The following is a 22,489-nucleotide window of genomic DNA, read 5'->3' as shown; positions in this document are numbered from 1 at the left end:
AGAGCCTCAGTACAGAGGGAGCCAGGCAGGCGGAACGAGCTACCGCTGGAGGAGCTGCGCGTGCTTGGAGCTCTTGCTTAGAAGAACGCGCGCGCCGCACTGGAAAGAGTTGGAACTGCAGGCAGACAGCGCGAGCCCTGGACCTGCAGGGAGGAGATACGCTGTCCGCTACTCGGATTGGACAAGGAGGAGTCGGCGCGTGCCCCTGATAGAAGGGAGGCGGGGATCGAACCTTCGAACGGCCTTGGATAGGACTTCAGTGAAGTGCGCGCGCCCGATCTCGGGCAGGGATTGGAGGAGACGTGGAGGATCGTCAAGCACGCGCAGCTGCCGGCGGAGCCAGCAGACTAGAAGCCTTGCACTAGCTCCAGCAACCAGCAGAGGAGGAGGAGGACGGGAGGGCGGCAGGCCCTTTCTGGCCTTTCGTGGCGGCCATGAGCAGATAGGATAGCCTCGGAGGGAGACCACGGACTGGGAGGTCTTCCGAGCCTGACTCCGGAGATCCGAGACCTGCAGTCCGCGATGATCTCCAGGGAACAGGTAGGTGCTTGCAAACGGCCCCGGGTACATTGGCACTGGGTGACAGCCCGCTTCCATTCTCGTCACCGGGATTGCCTCTACATGCCCTGGGGTTTAATTTGTATGGTGCGTGATTGTCCAAGTATTGCAGCCTTCTCTGGGGCTCTGTTTGCAAATGTGAGAAGTGAGTGTTCGATTTAGCGAGAACAGTACATGCACTTTGCTGGCTGGTGCACAGGCTGCTCTCCTGCCACTCCTTGCAGTGTTGGGCTTTCGAGTTCTTCTCAGAAGGGATGTCTTTTCTCAGAAGGGATGTCTGGCGGCTTTGCACCAGCAGTATGCTAGGACGCCCTCAGGTAGCAGTGGCGAGCAGCAAATGATCGGTGTGGGCAGCGTGCACGAGCGCCCCCTGACGTTGTCAGCGAGCGGCAGTATTTCCGACGGCGCATAACGCCCCCAGTGGTGGTGGCAGTGAGTGGCGAGTTCTCGCTGATTGGGCTTTGGGCCGGGAGTGTTGTTACTGTGCTAAATGTATGACACCTGGCTTTCAGAAGGGGGGTGGGCTTCTACCTGTCTGCAAGTGCTCCCCTTGGTGGTTTGAGGTCGGTGTCATTGTTATCTGCGGTCACAGATGGTGTGATGAGTTTCTTGTTCTCGGTGTCCTGGGTGCTGTCCTGGTGAAGCTGAAGTCGAAGTAATTAAAAGTGTGTAGCTTTGTGGTGTTGTGGCTGCTTGGAGTTGGTTGTATGCACGAGCGCCCCGACGCGGTAGAGTGGCGTCGATGGCGCCCTTTAACGCATTGAGGCTCTTAAATGCCTCTTGATGGCAACTTTTGCAACTACATTCGAAATTGGGAGAATTTGTTCTTGGTGCTCTTTTAACAATGTTATAGATGCTTCGGCACGGAGTGGCTTTGTACTTTATACGTACTTTGTGGTTTTATCTATGTGATATTGGGTTTATTTTGAATCGCGTTTTTATTTTCATGAACCGTCATTACCCTTGTTCAATCATAGGGCGCTCTCTTTGAAATGTTTGGTCATTCATCCAGAGCTGTTCAATTCACACGAATGACCTTTGATAGTCACTGGGTACACAGTTTAACTATACACCATTGGTGCAAACGCGTGCAGTGTTTGTCTGCTCTCTTGCGGGAAGTGTACCACCCCCCTGCAGTGACTCTCAGACTTGGCGGTCGGACTTTCAAGAATGTTTTAAACCTTCCCCTCCCCCACTTTCCTTCAAATCAGGCCAAATTATGTTTTCGATTTTATTTGCACCGCACCGAAAGTGGAATTTGGGTGGTATTGAGATTTTTTTAATATATATATTGATTTCGTTCTTACCTATAAGGCAACGCTATCTTGGTCCCCTTTTCCAAAGACGTCCAGGGTCCTTCCTTATCTCTCTTAGAGATGGTGTTTTTGCAGGGTGCCCGAGAACCCCCCCCCTAAGGGGTTTCAACAACTTCCATAAAGTCTGATTCTCTCAGTACCTCTCAAGGAATTGACACCCTCTTATGTGAACATAAGTAATGTAAATTCCACTGCAACCGCTGGGAATGTGAATTGGCTACTCATAACTATTAGAAAGTAGTTGTAACAAGTTTCATTAAATTAATAAACTTATTATGTAAATACTATTCTGATATCTTAAGAGTGCTTAGGCTTGGATTTTTTTTTTCCTTGTTCATTTTACGTCGTGTACTGCTTCTGGCGGGATAGTGATTAACAAAAACTTTCTTTAATTGATGTGCAGTTTTTATTCAAAGTGGAACTCGCAATTCAGTGATGGTCTGATTTCAGCTGCACTGCACTCGAGTGGAGTCCATTGTTTATTTTTTTCTTGTTTGTTGTAAAAGTAATGTGTTATCTTCGCTTTTCCCACCAAAACTCTCACGTCAATGGACCGCCGAGCGAAGAAGCTGAATGTCCCTCCAATTTTTTTTCCTCCAAGAGTATCCAGTTTTCTATTGTTATAGCGTCGCTTGGCGGTGAAAGTACGAATTGCAGTCGTTGCATCTCTAACACTGAGAGATGCATGCATCATACAACCAGTTAACCCACTCTGTTGTAGTGTTAGCAGTTTATAAACACAGTGAGGGGTCTTTAAGTGTTTTGCTTCACTTTTAAACAACCGTGGCGAGTTTGTTATAACTTTAAAGAAAACGGAAAAGCGGGGAGGGTATATTGCCTAACAGCCAAAGCTACCCACTGTGGAACTTAGAAACCAGGTTCGACGCCCCGCACCATTCTGTGATTCTGGGCAAAACACTTCATTTCTCGAGCTTAAAAAAAACAGTAATTGACATTGTGTTACACAATCTGGTGCTCGTGTAGAGCGTTCTAATGCTCTTGGGCAAAGTTCGTTCTAGAGTCGCTAGCCGTTTGCACAACGAGCATGCCAGCAGTTGTCGTGTGGCTGTTTTACAGACTTCTGTACTTGCTGCTTATATATACACGGGGCCTACCCGTGTTTGTTTGTGATGTGTTTTTTTTTTTCTCTCTTCTTTTTCTTCAGCTTGTACGTTTCGGTTTCCTGTTTGGGGAGGACCTGTACCTCCGCTTTCTGACGGCCTGGGTTGTGCTTGTGCAACCGTCTGGCTGATTTCCAAGCTGTCAGCGAGAGATAATGAATAGGCCGTGGGAGGAGGGAATGTGTGAAGTCTCTCGCCTCAGCCTCCTTAGTGGAAAGAGACATGGAAATTAGCTGCGAATGACTAATTGTGTTAGTTTGATGATAAAATTATTACAGCTCAAGTTTCCTTTACTGCAGTTGTACAGTTTGATGAACTTGTATTATTTTCATTGGTTACAGTAAAATATAGTACCACCTTGAATTCCCCCATCCCCTCCTTAAAGCGACCAGTTGTGTTTCGAAATTGCGCACATCGTCCTTATTGGGTGCGCACGTTCAGTATGAAGTGCATTTTGTGTTGGATGCATAATTTAGGAAATTCCGTTCTCTTTCATGTTCATCAACTTTATATTAATTTTCCATCGCTCAGCCTTCACCTAAACACGGGGACCTAGTTCTACTTAGCTTGAACCTCTTATTGTACTTCTATTTTGATGACCTCAACTGAAAGGTCGGGGCACTCTGCGTGAACCAGTCTAAACATAGTTCGGCTTCATTTGACGCAACGTCTGACTTCTCGCAATGATCTATTCCTGTAAGGCCGGTCGTCCATAGCATGACCGAGCTCAGCTGTCCGCGCCTTGATGAAAATCCCGCTGTTGAACCCTTTGAGTGTCCAGGCTCCCCACCTTGCTTGACCTAAATGAGCCTTGCTGTGTGCCGGTCACGTGAAGGGAGCAGTCTGGCAATTACCGATGAATTCCTGACATTCCCTTGTGCTGGGGTGAGAGCAGGAAGCGGCGGAGGGAGGGCCATCGCTCCCGCCAGCCCCCCCCCCCCCCCTTTCGCTCCAACCTTTGTCTTCTCACGAAGTTTCAGTCCTGAAGAAGAGACACATATACACCCTGCGAGTTGTGAACATTTCATTATATTCGTATTTCCAAAAGTGTATTTTTGGCAAAATGAAACTCCATTTTTTTTCATTTCAGTAGACTTATTTGATTCACAGCTTTAAAAAAAAAAAAGTGCGTAACATCTCGACCTTCATTGGCCGTGTGTTTGATAACACGGTACTCGTGTGTGTATGAATGAATGTAAGCATGGCTCGTGAAAAGAAGGGACGCTGAAAATGACTCCTAAACCAACTATATTGAACAGGGCACTGCAATCTTACATGTTGGTCAGCGGGCTGCACATTGGCATTCATCGATAAGATCCTTGCTTGCGAATAGAGTACAGTAAACTCTGCAAACCTCCATCGGCCGATGCCACAGCAGCGCTGTCCTTATGTGACCTCTGTGTGACAGCCTCATTCCAACTTCTCTGCATGGCACTTGCCGCTGGTGGGGGTGTGGCTTCTGTTTGGAGTATGTCTGTGTAGTTTGGTACAAAAAGGCGTTCTTGCGGGACTTCTTCACCCTCACTCCTAACTTGCAGTAATCTTTGCGCAGCGCAAGGTACTGCCGTGATTGTGAATTAAGAGCGACATTAACGAGTGAATGCCTTGCTTCCTGGTACCCGCTGCATCTGTACCTAGTGCACCTGTAAATGAGGTGTTACCTGGAACTGAACGCGTTGAAGTGATACACGTGTCCAGAATGTTGAAAATGAGTAGCCATCGAGAGTTTTTGTAACTTTATGGATACTGAGTGGCCTACATGACCTTAGAACTCCAAGTGAAGTTAAGTAATCTTGGGAAAGTAGTATGTTGTGCACTCTGTTCTAATAAATGTGGGGCAGGCACCATGCTGTCCTCAGCATCAGTCCTTAACAGTTCATTTTTGCGTAGGTGAGGTGTGCTAGATTTATGTATGAGAAATGAACTGTTAACACTTAAAGCATGTTAATAAACTAGCACGTTAATAAAAGAAGCTGCCTCTGGTGGTGAATGGTTCATTGGTGTGGCATGGTGTGGACTCAACAGAACTGGTAGATTGTTTTGGTGGGGCAAAGAAAGGCCCAGGCAGTAAGTGGTGAGAGAAATTGAGTTGGGGTGGGTGGGTGGTGAGGGAAGTGGAGCAGATGTGTTGGTGTGGTTTGTAGTCGATCCGTTTGTGAAATAGATGGCAGAAGAGTTGTAGTGACTAGTTTACCGAAACACAGGATGGTTGGTTTTGGTTCCAGTGAGTAGGCGGGTGTCTCGCAATTCTGTACAAATGGGCTCCTGTATGGGTGAGGTTCTGTTTCTATTGAATTTGAAGTGGTGGATTTGGTTGTGCACAAGGAAGTAATGGCTTGCTGCAGAGGTAGTTTAGTTTCTCTGTATAAATGGCTTTGTGGGCACCACAGAGGCAGTTGAATTGTAATCGGAGTTTGATTCTAACTGTGTTGCTCCATCACAGTTCATCTCTACCATTTTCTTGTAAGATCTCTTGTGGTGTCATCTAGTCTGTGGTTTTGGAAAGTCTCCTTACTTGGTGGTGTACCAGCCATCAGTTAGTTGTTTTGTCCACTCTGCTGTTCTGTACATTTCCTCACCTCCTGCAGCAGCATGTTGGCTCTACGCCTGTAGTAATAGAACACACTGGCACTGGCCGTCTACAATTGTTGCACTGTGGCCTTCCTGTCTTGTATTTGGTTGACTGAAGTTCTTTGCAACATTCTAAGTCCATTATGCGGAGCTCTCCATTGCTGTGGGTCATGCAAGGGGTGAACTTGTTTTTGAACTGTGTTCATCAGATGTGCACGCTGGACTATTTGCACCCTTGGGGCACACTGTTTCTCCCAGTGTGAAATAAAGTGTACCTGACGTGTGACGCCTTCGTCTGCTTATTTATTTTTACACTTACTCATTTTTATAGAGCAAAGGTCGCTTTAAATAATAGCTATGTGGGTGCAATGACAAGGCAGCAAGATGCAGATATATTTGAGATGGACAACAGTAAATCAATCCGTGCAGCATGTAGGTGCTGCATTTATTGGTGGACAGCAGCAGTCTGAAAGTAGCCATATGTGCTATGTACGTTTGAAGCCATTAAGTGTGTGTGTGTGTGATTCACAATAATTTGGATAAGCGAAAGATGAACATAAAATTGAGGAAGAAAGAAGATGTATTTGGTGGGTAAGAGTAGATATGGGCTATTAAATGGGTTGCTACTGGACTCCACTACAGACCTACTCCAGTAGGTATGACCTAATGCATCTGATCTTATTGCAATAACAAGATGCACCAGGATGTGGTTTAGTGGGTGGTCTTTTGGCGTGGATTTGTAGTAAGGCGTAGGTTGTCCCTGTGTCGGGTCAGTGCCTGCTCGCGCGGCCTCTGATCTCCACAGTTCTTCCATTATTGAGAGTCTGTTTCTTGGATTTGGCGCGAGACCATGTTTCTTAGCCTTGGAACCGTCCGCCCCTGCTTGTGTGTACTCGGGGGCTCACCTGTTTCTCCCCTCCCATTAAACACCCTGGAGCCCCCTGTGCAGGGTTATAAAATGGTCCCTTTCTTGGGAATGGCGCAGAGTCGGGCTCTCCTGGGTTCCGTGCGCTCGCACATTAAGATTCAACATGGCTGTGACATAACAAGCTGTCAGACGGCATATGTGCGCCTGTCTCCAGACACTTTGCAAATTAGCTGCCCGTCAGCAGACAGGCGGCGGGGAGTGAGTACTGATTGCTTTATCTGACGCCGTGCGGTGCGGTGCCGGAGCCCGTGATTCCCGCCTCTCGCGGAGCAGGGCCACCTCTGCGGAGGTGATTTCTTGGCTGTGAAGCCACCTCTGCATTTCACAGAAGGGGAAACGCGGTAATTATCAAGGACTGTTTTAAGAAATGAACGTTTCAGAATGAAGAGTTGTCGTGTTTTGCATACCGAAAAACGAGGGCAGTGGGTGCGTTTAGAGGTGCTTGGTTTAGGAACAGGATTAGCAATGTCAAACTCTTAACCAGATAGCCCCACTCCCCTCCCTAAAGTATCTTGTGTTCTCTGCGTGCTCTCTAGTTTCAAACTGTTCAGAGGGGGCTGTGAAACCCACCAGGTTGTCTCTGACAGGGAAGCTGCGCTCGTGCCAGTGTGAGGCAGAGCGGATGCGATGGGTGGCACTCTGTCACCCGTCTCTTCAATCCGAGGGACTCCCCTGGAAGCGAGCAGACAAACCTGTCCGAATGGTTTGTGGAGCGTACAGGATTGGCTCGTGGCGTTGCTGCGTAATCAGCTGGGCATTTGTAACGTTTACAGGCCCGAGAACATGGTTTTAGAGTCAAAGTAACAAATCATGTTGGCTGTTGGTATGCTAGTTCAACAGGAGTGTCTGCTTATCTCAGTCTGTATGGGGAATATGTTCTTAAAATCCAGTGGTGGTGCGTGTCGTGTGTTTATCAAGTACGCGGTAGAGCCCGGTGGTGAGTTGGCTGCACAGCCCATCTGTTAAGGGTCTTTGCCAAGGAAGGGTAATGGCACCTGTGTTCGGAGGCCTTGTGTTGTGTATACATTTTTTGTGACTATCTGTGGGAGCTTTCCAAGGTGGCGCTCTGCGGTTTTTGCTGCCCTTTTGCTAAAGTTTTGTTAAACTCCAGCCCTTTGTTACCTTTTGTGTCTGGCAGTATCCCTCTAGCGGAAATTGGAATGGCTTAGCGAGATACTGTGCGTAAAGCGGAAATTCACTAGTTCTCCGCAGCCGTCGTCAAAATATCCAGATTCTCTTAATTAATTTTTTGAAGTCTGAATATTGAAATGGAAGTGGCTAATGCATCTACATTTGCAAACGTAAGGGTTCTAGAATGTATAAAAGATAATGATTGGCTCTCGGATGTGGCGCGGTGGGTAGCATCTACTGCCCAGCATTCTAAGCCCCCCCCCCCTCACTCAGCAATCCCACACAACAAAACACACTGATCTCCGATGCTTTCCTGCAAGCTGTAACCTGTACATACCTTGCTGGCCATCAGTCATACCCGCAATTGCTTGGTAATATGATCCACCTAAAATGTTATGTTTACCAGCACCACAGTCGTGCACGCTGCTTCCTGTACTCCCACAAACCATGCCACGTTAACCCCGCAAGCAGCCTTTTGGAGACGGCAGCCAAGGAATGACTGAAGCCGCAGCAGAGCGCCTCCAGCCTCCCTCGCAGCTCTGGTGGGGATATTCCAAGAACTTCCGCCCACCGCTCTCGTAAAGGAAGTTTCTAAATTTACCCCGCGCCTGTCATGGATTCTCGCTTCACTTGGGCACGCGCACACAGCCGCTCGCGTCATCTTCCAGTAATAGTTGAGGTGCTTTTCCCCCCTGCTGAAAAGTTACAGCCTTCTTCTAGTAACTTCATGTTTTTACAGAAAGCGGCTGTTTTTCTCGAATGCGTTTAACTCTTGAAGATGAGACGTGGGTTGTTTGTTAACGGAGAGCTGGATTGAGCAAAGACTACATGGAAATGATTCTTTTTTTAAAAAATTTAGCAAAGTAGGTATTTATTCTGCTAGAATTTTTTTCTTGAATCTGGGAATCAAAAGTACAGCTACCTGGAAGCGTTCATCTGGCATGTTTTAATATATATGTATAGAATTGGAAATTAATGTTGCATCTTTTGAAAGCGAAGACGTTCAATTTTGTCCAAAGGTAAACCCTTTGGGCCTTTGCAGCCAGTTGAGCGCCTAGTGTATCAAACATTTTTAGCATGGAAATGTGCGGTTCACCGTTCAGTTCACTTGTGCAAACACTTCCGTGAAGTAGCATTTTCCTGCAGTGAGCGCGTCTCTATATGAAATGGCACAGTGGCTTTCATTGCACTCATTATAAGTAACATTCTCGAAATGCTGTCATCTATTTTTAAATTGGTTTCAAATCTATAAAGGCTAATGTGGGATTTGTTGGGAATTTTGGTCAGGCGAGGAAGATCGATGGGAAACGCGTAACCTATTTTTAAGTGTTTGCTCTGAAAGGCTTCAATTAATATGCGCCTCAGACTCGCTCGTCCCTCTGGGCATGTTGCTTGTAAATCCTGTTTGGGGATTGCGCTCAGCTGACGGGCATATTTGTGGGTTTTTTTCTTTCTTATTAGACAGCCTATTGGCCGCTAACTAAATGGAAAGTGGTCGAGACAGTATGCAGTGGTTAGAAAACCACATTAGATTGGAGTCCTTCACGGCAGTAACATCTGTCCTAGCTTGACGTTTGTGCAGGTGACGCGGCATGTGCCACACCGCGCAGGGGCTTCTGGGAGGCCAAATATTCACGCGCTGTGGTGCTGTCTGGCGAGTGCGGTGATAGCACGCGGTATGGTGGCACCCCTGTGATGTGAGCAGCTCTCTGCATCGCCACGGGAGGGGCGGGCTGCAGTCCTTTTGCGCGTCCCCTTTAAGTTGCCCCCTTCACCCGTGGTTCCTTATTTATAGCGTGGCGGATGAAGAAGTCTGCGCTTGGCGTTAGTAGGCTGTATTCGCAGTCAGTTCCTACGTGATCCTTGCTCTCTCACCCTTGCCATATACTGACCACAAACACGTCTACATTGTCTGTAGTAACAGCAAAGCAGTGGTCAGAAACAGTGTTTTTCCCCAAAAAAATACACTTTAACCGCTCGCATCACAAATCAACTGCTTTCATAACGGCGACTGCTCCCTTTCCAGTACTCATCCTACCCTCTTGTTGCTGCATACAAATCAGATTGGAAGAAAGCGATGGGTGTTCAATAGTAACAATCCGTAATTGACATTACTGAAGCTCCACGTGAGGAATGTATAGCCACCCACACACAGGTCTGATTTAGATCCCGTCTACATCACTCTGCTGACTTGAGCTTTGAAAGTTCTGTGAAACACTTGCTCTGGACTGCAGAGAGCAAGGGGAAGTGAGAAAGTAAAACTACTGCTAGGGGACTTTTCCTCCTTAAGAAATATTTAAGAGTATTGTCAAATAGTGCATTTTGCCAAGTCTTACCCCTAGTAAGCCTTTACCTGTATTTTACCATGTGTTCATTATGCCAAGAAGTACCTCCACTGTGCCAGCATTTCTTACAGGTGTCTGTCACTTGAGAAGTGGCTCAGGAATGCCAGCGCCGGTGTTTTACCATGGGCGGCGCTCTGAGACTAGAATTGCCTCCAGTAGGCCAGGGCCAACAACAGGCTTGCAAGCAAAGCACCACATTTTCACTCGCACTTAATTACATTCACTAACACACTCGCTCATTCATTCTTTCTCACTTTTTAACTCGTCCTTTCACTTATTCTTATTCGCACTCACTCCTTGCAGTCACTCATTGTTACCTGTTGTGACTCACTCCATACATAATAAAACAACTTCACACATTCTCACTCGCTACCTGTCACTGAATCTCTCACACACGTCGCACTTGCTCACACATACACCCACCACATAAACACACAAGAATGTACACTACATGCATTTTTACTTACATTTGCTGTCACCAAAGGGCCCATTCCCTTGTGCTCCATGTTGTTTATTACATTAGTAATAACACAATATTATCCACCATTAATAAAGCAAAGTGGGCAGAAAAAAAAAGTGCGGAGTCACCCCCTGTGTTTTTGGCACTAATTTTCCCCATCTCTGAGGCCAGGGGTCTCAAAGGCAGTTCAAGAGGCAAGCCAGGGGGTCACAGCTGCGAACCCTAAATGACCTCCATGTTTTTGTTTGAGCATTCACGTACAGAATATTGCCAATAGCGCTCCAAAACATACTTACTCCTGTGAAAGGCTAGTATGACTAGGGCTGAGTTGATCCGATGGGATGGGATGGGATGACCCTACAAGCCAGCGAGTCTTTGGCCTTTCACGACCATCCTTATGCATATTTTGCTCGCTGTCTGTATTGACAACCTTTCCATGCCTTCTTTGTGACGTCTCGACTGAGCCCTCTCTTCTTTTCCCTCCACAGGTAGCCTTTGAGAAGTCCACCTGCACCATGAGTGGGCTCCTGAAACGGAAGTACGCCGAGCTCGAGGATGACGCCACGTACAGCTCGTCGTCCTCCCCTTCCTCCTCCTCTGTGGCCTCCTCCAGCTGGGACTCTGACGAGGAGAGCTCCAGCCCCGACGCCACGACCAGCACTGCCTTATCCGTCCGTGATTTCACCCGTACGTATCCAGCAGGGCTGCTTTGTGCGCATGCGCGGACTGGCCCAGCTACGCGGCTACTCTAGTGGTGGGGGATGGGTGGGAGGTAGGGGGGGCGAGGGGAAGTGGTTGTTGACTTGCCACAGAGTGGCCATTATGAGATGCTAAAGAACCCCGGAGGCCTTTTCTGCCGCTCAATAGAATGCACGGCGCAGTCTGCCCGACCTTCTCGTCCTGCCAGCATTTGTCGCAGGAGTCACCCTGGAATCATACATGTTACGTTTCACTTCCTTATGGCAGGGCTTTTAATTGTATTAGGCCTTGTTGTCTTGCATGACTGCACGTGCTGTCATTTTGGGAGTTAATCATTTCTGCCTGCCGCTTGCCTAAAGCCAGCAGCCAGTTGGCGCTGGAGGCCTCTCTCGACGGTGCCAGCGTGTGCTGGCGGCTTTTTTTTCTCTCATAGCGACTACCAGAGTGGAGAAGGGGATGAACTTGTGTAACCTTTTTAGCATCGCATGCTTCTTATCTGGCATCCGCCTCTTGGCGGGCGCAGCCCCAGGTCTCATTCATAGTTGGAAAGTGCATCAAAAACAGCTTCACCACTGGGTACCAGCCCGACCGAACTCCCCACTGGTCGGAGGCCACAGATGTGAGCCCTGTGAATGCTAGTCAAAACCAAGATGCTCATTGTGGAAAGTCTTTCCATCTCCGGTGTTATATACGTTCATAATCCTCACTCTTTTTTGACTGTATGCTGGTCAGACGGCCGGGTGGGGCTCGTGGTTGTGATCGAATGCTGCTGCTCTTCGTCCAAGCATCGAGGTGACAGGTTTGTGGCATTGAGGCCACGACCTTGACGTGCTTCCAGCTTGCATTGTGTAGCTGTTAGTGTTGAAGGCAGAGGTTTTACATTGCACGTCGGTTCCAGACTTCCTGTGTTCCATGGGGTGTGTTCATTGACCACCTCTGACGTGGTGTCCTAGGTCTGTTGGGAAACCTCACCGGATAAAATGTCCTTAAGCCATTTCACGACATGCAACCGGTGGAGTAAGAGCTGGTTTACCGCACTCCAGCCCAGAACCAAAAGAGCCTAAAGAGAGTATGTTTAAATTAATAAACACATTGACAATAAAAGGCAACTTGCACGATCAAAGGTATATTTCGCCACAGTTCCAACCTAGTATTCCCCCTCCCCTTATTGTCGCAATTGCACTTGTAAAATCAGTTTGCAGTTCATGTGTTTGTCCGGAGAGATATTAGCATTTGAATAAACAGACCGGCAACCTCGTCTGGTCTCTCGGTGCGTTTCCTGTGCGGGCTGGGAGGGGGGCACTAATGTGAGCTGCCCGCCATGGTTCCGGCGGTCTCTCGCCTTCCACTTTGTAAACAGACCGGGGTCATCAGCAGAAGAGTGGGCAGGAGGTCAGGGCAAGGGCAGGAGCCGTTCTTACACCAGACTCCAAATGTGCCAATTGTGATTTTTCTGGTGTGTTCTTCGGCTTTCCACTGCCTTTGTTTTTAACGCCTGGTTCCCCCAAACGCCCACCATAAATCTAGTGGCACATACAAATATCAATTTCCACTTGAGAGTTTTTTTTTTATGAACCACACACACAGAAAAGCCTGCATCCTCTGCGCGGTCGAGAGGCGATGCATGTAAAAAGCTTATCGAGTGCTGTTAGCAGCCATAAAGCACTTGCCGCGACAGCTCACTGGAGGAGCCAGCCCTCCACAGTTGGCCGCACTATTATTTTGTCCTTGATTGAACTTGAGCTGGTGTTGCAAAATCCCCACTCCCTGCACGCAGATAGCAAATCTTCACATTAAAATCCAACTCTTTTTACTTTTTCATACCCCATTAAAAGCAATGGGAGTAAAGTATACTTTGGGTCCTTCTGCTGTTCGGTCATTAAGGGGCCATCTAGCGAATGATGTCCCAAAGCGGACATAGGAACATCCAGCAATTCCTTCTTTTGGGAATGTTAGTGGTGCAAACATGGGTAAAGGGAATTGTTCGTGTATTTTACCCACTGTGGATAGCACCTTTTTATTGTATGTTTAGAAAGTTCCGCAGCGGGGCTGGTGGCCTTCTGGTGTAGTCTAGGCCCGGTCCTCTGGGCTCTGAATGGCTGCCTTTTGCTCTCTAGTAATGCACCAGCTTCTGTTCCCGCCTCCTCTTTACAGACGCTCTTTTCCTGTCAGTCTCTTGGTAGGCAGCTGGGGATGTCTGCTTTCTCCCAGTGGGCAGTCACAGGCGGTGCTGCATCGCGGCTGGTGGGATACCAGGATTATCTGTTTATCAGGATTTTCACGGAAGTTCCTTTCCTTAGCTTCCCGCCGTATGAGTCGCTCTCTTGTAAATGTAATGTAAATGTAAATGTGCAGGAATTTATATAGCGCAAATCACCAAGCGGTCTCTAAGCGCTTGCTTAGGGAACCCATCCTGGTATTCCCCCTGTGAGATAACCCGGCAGGGCATCCACAAGGTGAAAGCCAGGCATCCCGCCGCGAGGGGCCCATGTGGAGATTAAGCAAGCTATTGCCCAGAGTCGCAGAGTGTGAACCCATGAATCGAGTATGCACTGGAGCGAGAATTATCGAGTCCATGGACATTTATGGACTCAAGACCCAGCCGAGCTGGGAATTGAACCCTGGTCCCGGGCTGACCTCTGCTTCAAGGTCTGCCTCCTCTAACCAGTGAGCCACACTTCTCTTATTGAGAGGACGTACATTGCAGCACTACAAAGCGAATCGCCTCTTGGCACTTTCATGCCGAATAGAATGTTCAGTGTTTCCTCTTCCGGTAGCTTTTCATACTGGTGTTGTCTGTTTTCTGTGTCTCATGGTTATGGAAATTGCATTATATTAGGAAGTTTAACTTGCTTTCTCTGTGCTTCCAATTTTCTCAAGTAACTGTCTGTGTGAGTTGCATCAGAAAACATAGGAAATCTGGACTTTGATCTAGTTGACCAATTGGCCACTAGATCACATCCTTCCTTCGGAGATTGAATTGCTAGCCTTTCAGGGCAGGCTTTAGGCCAAGGGGGCTTGCTTTTTCCACCCCACACTCCACTGTCCTAACCAGTGTTTTAAATGGGCCGGTACTGTCCTGTATGGAGTACCGGCACGCCTCAAGGGAGATGCAATACTTTTAATTGGAGAGTACCAGCACTTCTCAGTAACAAGCAGGTACTCTGGTACAGAGTACCAGCACTTCTATTTTTCCATTTCAAGCACGGGTCCTTACCAATAAGATCAGTTTCTTTAGGTGCAGCTTTTCTAAACCTGATTTTCAGTAAGCAGATCAGAATTTGTGACCGTATCTTCGCATGATTTGTTGGCCTTCTTAATATCCAGGGCATCTGATTAACCCCTTGAGCTATTGTTCATGCTAGAACTATTTATACAACCTGTTGTTTTGTTTTCGTGTTAGATTGTGTATATAGAAAATACATTTGATGAAAAGTTATTTTGAAGTACTTATTTTTCCCTTATTTTTTTCTTTTCTTAAGCTACGTCCATTCTCAAGAAGGCAAAACGAATTAAGAGGAACAATGTGGACTTCGACCGGGTCACTGTATTCTACTTTCCCCGCTGCCAGGGGTTCACCAGTGTCCCCAGCCGTGGTGGCTGCACCCTGGGCATGGTGAGAAGGCACGCCTCGTGCAGGCAGTTCACTCTGGCCGAATTCTCGAAAGAGCAGGAGAGCTGCAGGCGGGAGAGAATCAAGGAGCGCTTAAAAGAGGAGAAACTGCAGGCTCTCAAATGGAAGGTATGTAGCTGGCTGTGCTTTTTGTCTTGTTTTAGCTCTGTGAATCTAAATGTCGACTTTGGTTTACATCTGCAAGAGCCCATAGTTGCTTGGACTAGTGACTTAGCTAACCCAGTGGGTATATTCTGAGTCTTTAATGATTTGCGGTAAAGAACTAAAGTGGTGGTTTGTGGAGGCAAGCAGCTGAGAAGTCCATAGACCTCTAAAACATCTTTTTTTGTTTTTTTTTTGTTCTGGCTTAAGTCATTTATTTTCACATGCGAAGGTCTTAGACGACTTTTTTAAGCAGCTGATATTAAATCTTGAAGTCCTATTTAGATCTTAACTTGAGCGCAACTGTTGCACAACCAATTTGCTGATCAGTGGAAAGTAGTGGTGCATTGTGTAGTAGTCTATGCATAGCATACATTCATATTGCCTCTTTTTTCCTTTACTTAGTTAACCATGAACGGTACTAAAGAGTCTGATGAGGCCAATCGCCTCACCACGGATGACATCTCGGATGACGACATTGATGTGAATAACATTGAAGTAGAAGAAGGTTTTTTCCTGCAGCCGTTCCCTGCCAAGAAGCGGCGTGCACTGTTGAAAGCAGTTGGTGTGAAGAAGATCGACAAAGAGGAAAAACGTGAGCTGCATAACATTCGCCTGTCGCGTGAAGACTGCGGCTGCGACTGCCAAGAGTTCTGCGAGCCAGAGACCTGCAGCTGCAGCATAGCGGGAATCAAGTGTCAGGTACGTGTAGACATTTGCACGAATCTGAAACCAGTGCAAATTGACAATTTTTAACTCTTTCAACAGCAGCTGAAGGCTTTGTACTTGTGTGCATCTACAGAACCCCCAATTTCTTCTGTTTTTTGAGTGAAATCTATATTGCAAAAATTAATCCGTTTTCAAATCCTTACTTTATGCTGAATTTCACAAATGTAAATTGAGGGATAATCTTCTCTTCGTAAGAACAGCAGCCTGTAGGGAAGTCTGCAGGTATTGGGAACCTTGCTTTGGGTGTGAATTAGGAGCTGCAATGTAGCCGATGTCCAGTTCTCTCCGTCCTCCTTCCCCGACCTGAAACTATAGCTGCTCCAGACGCTCAAATCATCTTTTACTTCTTCTGTCTTCCATCTTTCTTCTTTCTGCACTTTGAATTTGACATTTGTATTTTGTCTCTACTACTATTCTGGTTTTCTTTAACTCCTCTTTCTTAACTATTTGTTTCTCCTGAATCCTAGGCCGTCCGATTCTCTGTTCGTTTTCATATCCAGTGCCCTGTCCTCCTCTCTTCAGTATGGTCGTGGATTCTCTACCTGTTGAAAATGTTTGCTCTCTTGTCGACTTTGTTTAGGCAACCGAAAAACTGCAACTCTTTGCCGCAAGTATTTGATGAAATTCAAAATATAATTCTTTATTGACATTCTGTTCTTTTTGCTGTTTTAGATGGATCACACATCGTTTCCTTGTGGTTGTTCAAAGGACGGCTGTGGGAACCGAGAAGGAAGGATCGAATTCAACCAGGCCAGGGTTCAGACTCACCATATCCACACCATCATGAAACTGGAACTGGAACAGAAGCAGCAGAGCGAGGAGAGGCCTATGGAGCATGATCCGTCCTTCCACGACCGACTCCACCCGTTTGGCGGCCCCCCAGAAAAAAGTGTGTACGAAGAAAGGGACGTTCCTCTTGCTCCTTCATTTCAGTTCAGCATCGACCTAGGAGCTGTGGGGGAGAACAGCTGCAGCAGCGATATGACCGACTCGTCCGTCTCGTCAAACCAGAGTGAGGATTCTGAGGAGCAGGACGAAGCGGTCATGTCCGATAAGTCCCAGTCTGATGTTGATGACGAAAACCTGGCGAGAATCCTTCACTTCAACGACTCTGAGAATGAGGAAACCAGCAGTGATTGCCAAGACAACCTGAGCTACTTTCACACGGATGACTTCTTTAGTGACCATATAGATGACCAGCGTGGGTCAAGTGTTGGGAATCTGGGCTGCGAGAACTACTTCAGCCATTTATCAAACATTTCAAACTGCTTAGATGAAAATGCTAACCAGGATGCAAGCTTCTTTTTGGATGGTACAGCATCGGCTCTATCTGATGGGCCACCTTTCCCATCTTCACCAGCAGAACACTGCTCAAAGAGCTACACCGACCTCAGTTTATCCTCGGACTCCTTTGACTTTTTTCAGTCCTATTCAGACTACAACTTGGGACCGCTGTATAACTCTTTAAAGGAATATGAGAACCTGGACAACTTTTCTGCTTTACAGTTCCAGCTGCCATCCTTTCCTGGCTTTTCCCAACCGGGCGACCAGAGTACATGTTTTCTGGAATCTTTAATTGGCCTATCCGAGTCCGTGCCAGAAACCCCTGCCCCATTTACAGACAATCAGCTCCTGGAAGATGCAATCAAGTCCTCGCTGACAGAAACTGTGACAGTATAGAAGTGGAGGCAGACTCGAACAATAAAACCCAATCTTTAAATTATTCTTGAACACACTCTCCGCAGGAAAAAAAAAATGCATTGAGAACTTTCTCTGAGGTTTACATGGAATTGTTTGTTCATCCTGGCCTTTCTAAAACACAGCTATTTTGGAATACTATTTCTACACTGTAGCCATTTGGTGTACAGATTTCTTATGAGCCTCATGGGGTTTGTTCGGGGATTTGGGGGGGGGGGGGTCGCAAGAAAGAAATAACTGAGCTGTGACTTGCACAGAAAGGTACACGTGAAGTTTTTGTGTTTCTGTTTAAATTAAAAAAAAAAACCTTATGATGGAAACAGCTGTTGGCATAATACAAAAACTCCAGCTTTTTGAACAACATTACATATTTATTTTTTTAAGTGAAGAAATGCTAAAGAGCTACAATACACTACTCATGTGTTTTTTTCTGCCGGCGACAGTTTACAGCAACACCCCCAGTCCGTACAGCGCAGTTGGGGTTTCTTTTTTGGTACAAATTCCGAGATTCCATTTGCAATCGGCCTCCAAAAGCCCCTGTGCACATGAATATTATTTGAATACCTCTTCTGTATTAGATGCACAATCACTTTTACATGATCTAAAAGCACTGTGTCTTTGTACAGTGGACCTGAAAGTGCAATACCGTGTTTTACGCTGACTAGAAAGACACCACACTGTTCAAAGTTAAAGGTTTCTCCTCCGGACTAGTGAATACCTTTTCTGTGATTCTTTAGCATTTCTCGAAGATGGGGCGGCAGGAGAAGGATGGGTTTAGAGTCCTAAGAAAGTAGTTTTTTCTATCAACCAAGACATCTTGGTAACGAAGGTCCTTAATTTATAATGAGAGAGTGGAGTGATAGCCACGTGAAGTGAACCATTAACTATTCAGTAATAACTATTTAAGACCGGTTTTCATAAATTATTTTATAATTTATTTAATTTTTTAAGGATTTGGCCATGAGATCTTCCAGGATCCAGTGTAGTAATGCCCGCCTAAGTCTTGTGGCCATTTGTAGCAGAAGTTGCCATGCTTTGGGCCTTTTTCATCTGTGGATATTTGTTTCCCGTTTTTAAAAGCAAAGCAAGCTGTAGCAACATTAATTTCCCACTCTAATTAAAAAAAAAAAGAAGTGTTCCTTACTGCAAAAACGAAAGGGTTTATTTTAACAGTCAAAGCAGCATGAACCAGACTATTTATACTGTTTTTATAAGCAACAAGAGTTAACACGAGTAAAGTGATCTCAAATGAAGTTATTGAGCCATTTATTGCTTTTATACTCTTTTTAAGGAAATATGTAAACAATGGGCAATTTGGCATTTGTTTTTTATTTGTAATAAAAAATCCACTTGTAATATTTTAAATGGAAGACTAGCCAATTGTGGCGGGAAAATGTGTATTTAAGTTTGAGATATTAAAATGTAATTTAAGTGTAATGAGTTATGATAGAAAAAATTGGTCTTTAGCCAGAACATAAACACAGGCGTCTTTACAAAAGTTGTTCTCCTGAGTACATTGTGATATCTGTTGTTTTCTTCCCCCTTCAGAGACACTAACCTTATCCTGTCACAGTTTATTGCATGCACAATAACTATTGTTCCAAAATACAGGCAACTGCATTAAACAGATCTTAAGTGCAAACCACCATTATCAAATTAATACCGACTTGGATACTCTGCAGTTAGTTGGCTTATAACTGTTGGCCTAACATTATGTAAATAGTTCTTATTCGGTCTCGCCTATCGGATGGCTTTTAGCTGTCTGTAGGCAAAAGTCTCTTGTGAACCATACCAAAAACGTTGTGGGCTTAGAGCCCCATCCCCAAATTAATTACCATTGGTATTGTCTCTCGCCTTTGATTTGCTTCTTATTCAATGGCTCGCTCTTTTCCTCTATTGTTTGCGACCCCCCCCCCCCCCCCCCCCCCCAGAGTGTAACCTCTTTGCCATCCTTTTGATTGACTGACTTGTATCTGGCTACTGCTTTATTATTATTATTATTTTTTTGCTTACTAATTTTTTTCTTTTCCATTAAGCACTCCATGAGAGTACATGCATTTTTTTTTTTTTTAGCTCTTTATCTTTTGCTGCTTCCTTTCCCCACTGTCGCTCTCCACCCGCATCCTCACCTGGTCTGCGATTTCGCCTTACCACTAGCAGCCCATTAAAAATAAAAAAAAATAATAATAATAATTAAAAACTGCTTTCATGTTCCTTTTTGGGTGACCAGCAGCTGCCATCTGCTGCCGGGCCACTTTGCAGTGCAAAAAAGGCTTCTGCATGCCTCCGGTGTCCCAGCGTCCTTCCTCGCCAGTGCTTCTCACTCCCACCCTCCACGTACCTTAGACATTTTTTGAGGGCCCAGAAGCTGCCATTTGCTGCCTGGCTGCACCACATTGAATTTTTAGAGGCAAGTGGCATTTGCCTTTTTAGATCTGTAAGTGACCTGAAAAAATATGACTCGCGCAGCATTGCTTAGGCATGCGTGATGACTCCTGCATCACTGCGCATGCCCATGCCTGTGGAATGACACAATCTCAACATCCCACTTTTTCTTTCTGAAAATGCTTTGGCAAAACCAATAGGTCAACAAAGTGCCATCTAATTGACCTTTACTTGACTGTTGTGTGCATAAGCTCAAACCCATTGTATGCTCTTCACCACTGATAAATCGAAGTAAAAATATCTTGGTGAATGGTGACGTATGTGCAAATATTACTTGTGCATTACTGTTGACAAAGTTATAGAGGGTTTCGATTATTTCGAACCCTCACAGAAGCATGCTTATTTCTGGACCAGCATATTTTTCCCATTTTCCCACATCAAATGTATCTAATAACCAGATTGGCCAACACAAATTTTACTTTAGGTTTGTTCAGAAAAATTTAAGATTGGATGTGCTCTGTATTGTATTAATACACATAAGTGCCTACACCAACACAACTGTGTTGGTCTAGTTTGTATGTTCAGATGCCCTCCTAAATGTACATACCCTAGCAGAAGAGAAATTGCACTTGTGCTTTAATGAGTGATTTATTGATTTACCACAGCCTCAACGTTGTTGGTTGCTTGCGTAGCCCCAACTAGTATCTGCCACTCCTCTATCCAGCATGCTGGAGTGATCTCTTTTCATATCTGGTTGAGCTGTATGCCATAATTAGTTCAATTATTCCATATCTCTTTTGTGGAAGGCGTGGGGTTCCAAAGTTCTCCTTCTGGGCTTTCATTTATGGTGTTGCACCATATTGTGTTACCACTGACCGCAGGATTTAGCTGTGCCCAGCAAATGTAATTCCTTTCCTTTTGTAGTTGCAGAACAGTCGTAGCTGGCCATGGTAGGCTTTTAAAATCGGTGAGCAAAAGTTTGCCAACCGGTTTTAAAATTTCCATGCAGCTCTTTCAGCAGCCCTCCCGCAGGTCATATTCACTAATATGCACAGATTTTAGAGGAACATCTTTCGCTGAAGGTCTGTGGTATTAGAGCCTGACCATTTGGCGTGTTCGCTTTGCTTGTTGCTGAAGCTAAAACACCTGCATTCAAAAATGCCTTCTTAGCTCAATCAAATTGCCTTAGCTCCAATTTCCATGTCAGAAACATTGTATATTTGTATGAGGCCTTTTGGCTTGCATCATGTTGTTCTACAGTCCTTTGTGACCAGTTAGATTGTAAATCAAGTGCTGCACTGAAGAGTCTTCAAGCACTCGCGTGCTTTCTGATCTCTAAATGGCAGACAAAGTAACTTTGGACTGACAACAAAATCACACTAGCCATGGCTACATACTACAAATGGGGAGGGGGGTACAATTGTGGAGTTATTTATTGCAGAATAATTTATTTGATATTTTTACTTAAGACTCTTGTAAACACTGACAAAATGTCTGGTACTGGTATTATTTATTGGCACTAACACAAGATTACTTTTAGAACATTCCAAGATTTCTCTGCATTCTATACTGTATATTTAATTTTAAGTGAATTAGAGAAAAATCCACCTGCCTTCGTGATATATTTTTTTTTTCTTCACCTTCAGATCTAATTTATTATTTTATTTGCATTTGTGCCAAAAGAAGAAAGATTGTACTCTTATATGGGCACAGACCTGTAAATATGCTCCCATTATCCATGTAAAAATTGCCTGTAAAACAATTTTATAATGGGTATTTATTGACAGTCTGTAATTATCTAATGTATTGATCGGGAAACGTGTTTCAACATGGCTTTATTTTTGCTTTTCATTTCTGTATATATTGTGATTTATTTTGCTTACGGGTAAAAGTAAGAAAACAAAACTTTATTTTTACCTTCTGCCTTCTGATTTGTAAACATACAAAATTATTGTCTGCAGCAGCTGTCTGTCATTTCATGGAAGCAATATGAAGAACATTTCCATTACCCTTTCAATAAAAAATATTTGAAAATTACGTGTGATAGATTATTTTGTAGTGGAAAAAATTCAAAGTCTGAATACTTTATCTTATTTCATTAAAGAAGCAGTAGAGAATTTGCCAGGCCTTCTGGGAGCTTTTCTGTTTTTTGTTTATTTGTTGTGTTTCTTGGATCTTCCAAACACAGCGATCTTCAGCTGCAAGTATAACTTGGCTCAGTGTTCTACTTTTTTTCTTATGACTCCCAGCTAAAAAGGGTGAATTGATCCCATTGAAGTTTGATATGTAGGCTCCAAGTAACTTCAGTGCTCTGCAGCAGACTTATTAATTCAGAATGCTGTTGTTCCTTGTTATTCTTGTATACATGCTAGCTGAACAATTCCCCAGATGTACTATTTACTGGTCGGAAAATTCTGGTTGCAATTTGCTACCAGTGAAGATTTTTAAGAACCGACCTATGTACTAACAGGTTGGTTCTTAAAATTAAAATCTTAGTACGAATGTGACCTACCTCATGCATTTTAATGAGGTAGGTCGTAAATTATGAACCACTACAATTCTGAGCCTTTTTTTGGCTATATTGGGTAGGTTGTGCTTAGTACTCCATAACTTTTTTTTTATCCATATTGGATATCCCCACCAAATTGTGTCCTTTTTATTTGCAACATCCTGGGGACTGAGAAAATAGGCAAAATATAGGAAAATGTCGAGTTTTGTGAGAACAAAATGATTAAACTGTCTGGTTTTTAGGTCGAGGACGTCCGGTCTGCCG

The 22,489-nt window shown here is 45.1% G+C and overlaps 1 protein-coding gene across 1 annotated transcript; it reads left to right on the top strand.

Moving 5' to 3' along the window:
• CSRNP1 (cysteine and serine rich nuclear protein 1) lies at positions 1–21,753 on the top strand. The gene is made up of 5 exons (XM_085632063.1): positions 1–544; positions 10,923–11,117; positions 14,612–14,871; positions 15,310–15,606; positions 16,306–21,753. The coding sequence occupies exons 1-5, from the start codon at positions 523–525 to the stop codon at positions 17,311–17,313; spliced, it is 1,782 nt and encodes a 593-aa protein (XP_085488189.1). The 5' UTR covers positions 1–522; the 3' UTR covers positions 17,314–21,753.
• The last annotated feature ends 736 nt before the right edge of the window (positions 21,754–22,489 follow it).

This window comes from Triturus cristatus, chromosome 10 (genome assembly GCF_964204655.1).
Source record: "Triturus cristatus chromosome 10, aTriCri1.1, whole genome shotgun sequence".
NCBI lineage: Eukaryota > Metazoa > Chordata > Amphibia > Caudata > Salamandridae > Triturus > Triturus cristatus.
This window is presented reverse-complemented; position numbering and strand designations above follow the sequence as displayed.